This window comes from Leptonychotes weddellii, chromosome X (assembly GCF_054177405.1).
Source record: "Leptonychotes weddellii isolate Sample4059 chromosome X, ASM5417740v2, whole genome shotgun sequence".
NCBI lineage: Eukaryota > Metazoa > Chordata > Mammalia > Carnivora > Phocidae > Leptonychotes > Leptonychotes weddellii.
In genome coordinates this window covers 14,003,165-14,009,725 of record NC_138385.1, presented here as the reverse complement: position 1 = coordinate 14,009,725, position 6,561 = coordinate 14,003,165, and the positions used below count along the sequence as shown (strand labels likewise).

Genomic DNA, 6,561 nt, shown 5'->3' with positions numbered 1-6,561 from the left:
TTATTAATATATGTAAATAATTGATAAAAACATATACCAATCTGTTAATAGTCTTTCAAAATAATATTGAAATATTAAGAAATTTAGAAAAGTTGCTCAGCTTCACTGATAATTAAAATGAATGCAAATTAGAGGAGTAAGGAGTCGTAATTATTGCCTTTCATATTGGTGAAAAAATTCCAAGATTAACACTCAATGTTGTATTCAGCCCTAGTCTCAAAACTTTTTTGATCAACCACATGTATTAAAAAGTAAAACTTTTTTGACCTCAAACACTAAATATGTTTATGTGTTTTTTTATAAATAAAAACGGGATTATATTCCTCATTCTTTTCTGCCACTTGAAAATTCATGCGTACAGCGATGTTCTCTGCAATAATGTTTGGCATAAGAAAAACTGCAAACATTCAGAATGTTCATCAATAGAGGACTGGTTAAATAAATGATTGAACATCAACATACATGTTAGGGTAGTGATCAGTCGTCCAAGAGAGTGAGGTAGTTATATATTATTGACACGGTAAGAGCACTGTATGAACATACCAAGTCTGAAAGTATACACAGAAAACAGAATGGTAGTTCGTGGCGGGGGCGGGGTGAGGAATGTGAAACTAAGCAGGGAATCTGCTTCCCATTGTTCTAATTGTTTGTGCGGTTGAAAATGTCTAACAACTTGTCTGTATAACTTATCCCATTAGAAGAGTACTAAAGATGTAAAACCAAATTTCCAAAGCCGCTTGAATCATTAAAGCAGAAGGCACACATTTTACAGTTGAGAACATGAATAGGGTTTGTGTGTTCGCACTAGCTCACAGTTGAGGACTGGAAAAATTCCTAAAGGGATTTGAGGCAACAGGAAACGGGTTCACACTTCTAAGATATTCAAGATCATGTTTACGAAAGAACTCTTCCTACGTTTTGTGCAAGTTTCGTTCTGGTTCCGTTAAAATTTAAAACATTAAAAAAGAAGAAGAAGAAGGACCACCGGGAGGAGGAAGCTGGGTCTCCCGGGAAAGCCACGTGCCCCTCCCCCCCCCCGCCTCGGGTCCCCGCCCCCCCGTCCCCCTCCCTTCCCGGTCCAGGGGCTCGCGATCTCCGGCGCCCCGCCCACCCCGAGGCAGCTCAGTCTGGCGGCCCCCGCGGAGCACCAGCGATCGCAGATCGCCGCGGCCGGGAAGGAGGGCGTTCGTGGTGCAGCGCGGCGGGCATCGGAGGCCGCCCAGTGGGCCCCCCGCGCCGACTGCCCTCTGCGCGCATCTCTCGGTCCTTCGATCGGTGGGTCGGCGCGGCCGGCTGGAAGCGCTGAGCTCCCGGCACCGTGTGGGAGGCGACACCGGACCGATGGCGGCGGCGGCGGCGGCGACGGCGGCGGCCCTGTCGGCCCTGGGGGTGCGGCTGTCGCGCTCGGCGGCGGCCCGCGGCTCGTACGGCGCCTTCTGCAAGGGGCTCACGCGCACGCTGATCACCTTCTTCGACCTGGCCTGGCGGCTGCGCACGAACTTCCCCTACTTCTACGTGGTGGCCTCGGTGATCCTCAACGTCCGCCTGCAGGTACATATTTAGAGCAAGTAACTTTGTGGCGTTCGGGGGTCCCCGAAGGATGGCTGGCTTCCACCCCGCGGCTCCCCCGCTCTAGAGCACAGCGGCCAGTAGGCTCGCGCGCGCAGACTCGCCCGGCTGCCTTTCCACGGCCTTCTCTTTCCATGTACATGGGCGGCTAGAAAACCTCATTTGCGGAAAGCCTCCTGTATAACCAAAAAAGCCGAAGATAGAGTGAAAGGGTGATTCTCTAGGAAATAGTTCAAGGAACAGGAAAGAACTTTAAACTCCGAAGATCCTCAGAAATACCTGAGACGTTCTTGCAGCCGTGAAACACACAACAGCCCGAACGGGAGGAAGCGACGGTGGTCTCAGGATGCCCGAAGGGGGAAAACCAGAGGAGAGGTTACTAACGACCCAGACGTAAACTAACTGCACAACGACGGTCCAATTGGGCAAGGAAATCTTCCAAGTTAGAGTAAGATGCGAACAGACTTCCAACAGAATATGGACTGAATTCCAAGCCATTAGCTGGATTGCGTTGGAAGCTGGGGGAAATTAACGACAGGATCTGGAAGGCATACACGGCCTCATCCCCAAAGCCAAGTCAGTGGCGAACAGAAACACTACGGCGCAAAACAAACATTTCAAACTGGACAAGGAAAGCAGGCTTCGAACAGGAAGCTGCCTCAGACCGGGCCGGGTTTGAACAGCTGCCAGGAGTGGGAGAAAGGGAACCAGCTCGAACACCGATCGGCACGTGCAGCGCTCGGAGAGGAGACCGACCAGTCATCCCGTGCAGCTCGGCTCTTCAGCGAACCTTATTTCAATAATCATTCCGATGGAAAAAGAAGTTACGGTTTTCCGTTCTTAGACCAAATCTGTCAGCTAAGCAGGGAAGACTTCATTCGTGACGGGGCTAGAACCGGATGGGAAGGTTAGCCGCTTGGACAGTGCGCAGTCCGGGCAACAAGTGGACAGGCAGAGAGGAGGAAATGGAGCGGTGGCGTTATTCTCGGGAAGCAGAAAGTCCAGATTCTGGCTCTAGTTGAAAGAATAAGGCAAGTTTAGGGATCGTATTATTAAAGCGAACAAGGTAGCCACCGGGGGATTTAAAAATAGTGATTCAGCCATAGTGAGGGGGGAGGGGGGTGCTGGGACAGCGGGAAGTCAAAATTCCTTATGTTATCAAGTCAAAAAAGTAGTAATAAAAGCATATTCTTACGGAAGAAAGGAGCTAACCACTAGACAGACAGGTGTAAACGTTTTTGCCTCTGGCTTAGTTCCCTAAGTTGAGCAGGATGGGCAGGGATTTACTACTTTTCATTATATGCCTTTTTTTTCACTATTGGATTTTTTTTAAAACTATGTATGTATTGCTTTCATTAAAAAGTAAAACTTAGTAAAAACTGAATTGACTGCAATTAGAAGGACATTTGGGGGAGGGGGAGCTGGGGATGGGCACAGAAGGCCAGGGAGATTGCACCTTCCTTTCTGCGTACCCTAAAATGTTCCTGAATGATCCCACCATATAGGATTTCCTTGCTTTCCATGCAAACTTTAGACCCCAAGGAAAAGCTTTAAAAATAAAAATGGCCAGTCATCTTCAGGTAGCCCAGAGCTTCCTCACTCTCTGAAACTGCATGAGCAAATTCCTGCGGCGATGTAGTTAAGATTAAAAAAAAAGATTTATTTTATAAAATACTTGCAATTTTTCAAAACTGTTTTCCAGGTTTATCGAGGCATAAGCGACATGTAACCTCGTGTAAATGTAAGCTGCCCAGTGTGTTGGGTTTGATACACTTCTACACTACAATGTGATTGCCCCCAGCCTAAGCTGACCTCTTGGTCACGTCACATAATTACTGTTTTTTTGTGGTGAAAACATTCAAGATTCCTCTCTTAGCAACTTTCAAGTGTATGATAGAATATTAACTATGATCACAGTGCTGTGTCTTAAATCCCTAAAGTTTATTTGTCTTCTAACTGGGAGTTTGTACTCTTGGACCAACATCTCCTCACTGCCCCCAGCCCCGTGGTAACGACCATCCTACTGTTTCTGTGGGTTTGGCTTTTTTCCATTCCACGTATAAGTGAGATCAGACAGAACATTGATGGACACTTCGACAAGTGCCTCAAGATGTTTAGACGAGGTGCTTACATTTTACTATCGGTCGTAATAGCAAGCCGGTGGAATAAATTAAATGTCCCACATTAGTGTAGGGGCGCAGGGCACGCCGCCCCAAGATGGCTGCTTTGGTATGACTGCTACTTTGAGCCAAAAGCAGTCAGAACCCAGCAGATGCCAGGAAAGCTCTTTACCTCCCCCTCAACTGCCTGTCTGTACCAGGAAGAAAGCTTGAAACAGATCCCCCCCCCTTTTTTTTTAAAGATTTTATTAATTTGAGAGAATGAGAGAGAGTACGAGGCAGGGGAGGGGCGGAGGCAGAGGGAGAAGCAGACTCCCCACTGAGCAGGGAGCCCCCTACTCGGGGCTCCATCCCAGGACCCTGAGATCATGACCTGAGCGGAAGGCAGATGCTTCACCTTCACCGACTGAGCCACCCAGGCGCCCCAGAGATTCCTCTTTACCTAAAAAAATTTATCTGCATACCAAGGCGACCTTTGTTTTCCAAACATCTCCTCTCCCCTTCCTGCTAATGGTCTTTCTCCCCTTTTATTTTCAGACCCTACCCTTCTCTTTAGCTCCTATAAGCCTCATGTTGCCTCACTGTTTCTGCAATCTCCTGTCTGTGGATACCCCATAGGTCCGCTATTAAATTTGATTTTCTGTTAATCTATCTCATGTCAATTTGAGTCTTATTCCGGCAAGAAGGACCTTGAAGGGCAGAGGAACTTCCTCCCCAACAGTAGGAGCTTGGTTTATTTATTTATTTATTATTTTTTAAAAGATTTTATTTATTTATTTGACAGAGAAAGACACAGCGAGAGAGGGAACACAGGCAGGGGGAGTGGGAGAGGGAGAAGCAGGCTTCCCGCTGAGCAAGGAGCCCGATGCAGGGCTTGATCCCAGGACCCTGGGACCATGATCTGAGCCGGAGGCAGACGCTTAACGACTGAGCCACCCAGGCACCCCAGTAGGAGCTTGGTTTAATAAAAATAAAGTATAACTATATAATGGAGTACTGTGTAGCCATTAAAAATAAGGAATTCTATTTTATCAAAGTGGAATGAATCTAATAGATGGGAAGTCACCTCACAAATGGCTTGTGATTGAGCCAGAGGGACACACACACACACACACACACACACAGATGTATACATGTATATACATTTGTACACTCCACTTAGTGATAGGGTATGAGGATACTTGGAAACAGGGTGCCCGGATGGCTCCGTTGGTTTGGCGTCTGCCTTCGGCTCAGGTCATGATCCCCGGGTCCTGGGATCCAGCCCCACATCGGGCTCCCTGCTCAGCTCTCCCCTCCCTCTGCTCTCCCCTCCCTCTGCTCTCTCCTTGTGCTCTCTCTCCCTCTCTCTCAAATAAATAAATGGAATCTTTAAAAAAAAAAAGAATACTTGGAAACATTATTGCACTCTTAGGATAAGCCATGAGATGTTCTAAGTACTTTATATACATCATCTCATTTAATCCTGGCAACAACCCAGAGATAGGAGCTGTTATTATCCACAGTTTTCAGGACAGGAGACAAGCACAGAGGAGTATAGTGGCAGACGGATGAAATACTTTGAACAATATCATTCTTACTAATATGAGGCCTTCATTGTGATGATTAGTTTTGTTTTGTTTTGTTTTTAAAGATTTTATTTGACAGAGAGACAGCGAGAGAGGGAACACAAGCAGGGAGAGTGGGAGAGGGAGAAGCAGGCTCCCCGTGGAACAGGGAGCCGGATGTGGGGCTCGATCCCAGGACCCCGGGATCATGACTTGAGCCAAAGGCAGATGCTTAACGACTGGGCCACCCAGGCGCCCCTGATGATTAGTTTTTTTTGTTTTTTTAAAGATTTTATTTATTTATTCATGAGAGACAGAGAGAGAAAGAGAGGCAGAGGGAGAAGCAGGCTCCCAGGGAGCAGGGAGCCCGATGTGGGACTCGATCCCAGGACCCTGGGATCATGACCTGAGCCGAAGGCAGACGCTTAACCATCTGAGCCACCCAGGCGCCCTGATGATTAGTTTTTAATCATGTTTTTATTGCTTAAATTGTGAGACCTTTACATTTTTGGTGTAAGATTCACTATCCAGTGGGTGCCACAGATGCTGGAATTTGGGGAAAGCTGAGCTAGGCCCTCCATTCCTGGAAGCCCCATCTAGCGTTACGGGGGTCACACAACTGAAGGTCAGATGGAGCTTAGCCACTTACAGAGGATTTGAATTCTAACCAAGGAAACTCATTTTAAGGAAATATTAAAAGCATTCTTTATAGCAAACACTCAGATAAAAGCAAATTGGTTTTAATGTGGAAATTGTAACTAATTAAACACCACTTTCTTCTCAGAAAACACATCTTCTTGCCCATGAACAAAGACCAAATACACACATTTCTAAACAGTTACAGTTTAAAAGTTTTAACATGCAAAGAGCACGAGGCTTTTGGTTTTGTGTTTCACTTTTCAAATCATACCGCAGGGATAATTTCTCTCACCCCACAGCCAAAAAAAACCCCCAAAACAAAAAAACAACCAAAAACACAAAAGACAGCCAGTGTAACTACAGCATCTTCAGATTGATTAACCTGTTCTCTTCCATGCTCATCTGCCCTTCGAGAGCTGAATATCTCTGGCAACTTTTACATTGACTTATTGTAGTTAGATCTAGTTCTCTTGAGCATGGCTAACACGACCTTCTAGTGATCTAAATAGAAGATATCCTTTAACTCACACTCTCCTATGCAATCCTCGGGAAGGAGCTCCTCTCGTCCATGCTAAATATTTTCTACCTTGACTCTATCATTTCCCCCTTCCAGGGCCTGTCCTGATACCACCAAACGTCTGATGTTGCAGATGCAAATGCAGATTCCAGACCCTGGACTTCCTACC

General features: G+C 46.5%; 1 protein-coding gene across 1 annotated transcript; it reads left to right on the top strand.

The window, feature by feature from the left end:
• The first annotated feature begins 1,114 nt into the window (after positions 1-1,114).
• SMIM10 (small integral membrane protein 10) lies at positions 1,115-4,340 on the top strand. Its single transcript, XM_006741251.3, has one exon. It carries the CDS (start codon positions 1,342-1,344, stop codon positions 1,561-1,563), a length of 222 nt encoding a protein of 73 aa, XP_006741314.2. The 5' UTR covers positions 1,115-1,341; the 3' UTR covers positions 1,564-4,340.
• The last annotated feature ends 2,221 nt before the right edge of the window (positions 4,341-6,561 follow it).

Excerpts from the sequence above, each read along its gene's own strand:
- SMIM10 (XM_006741251.3), top strand. The coding sequence starts at position 1,342 with ATGGCGGCGGCGGCGGCGGCGACGGCGGCGGCCCTGTCGGCCCTGGGG.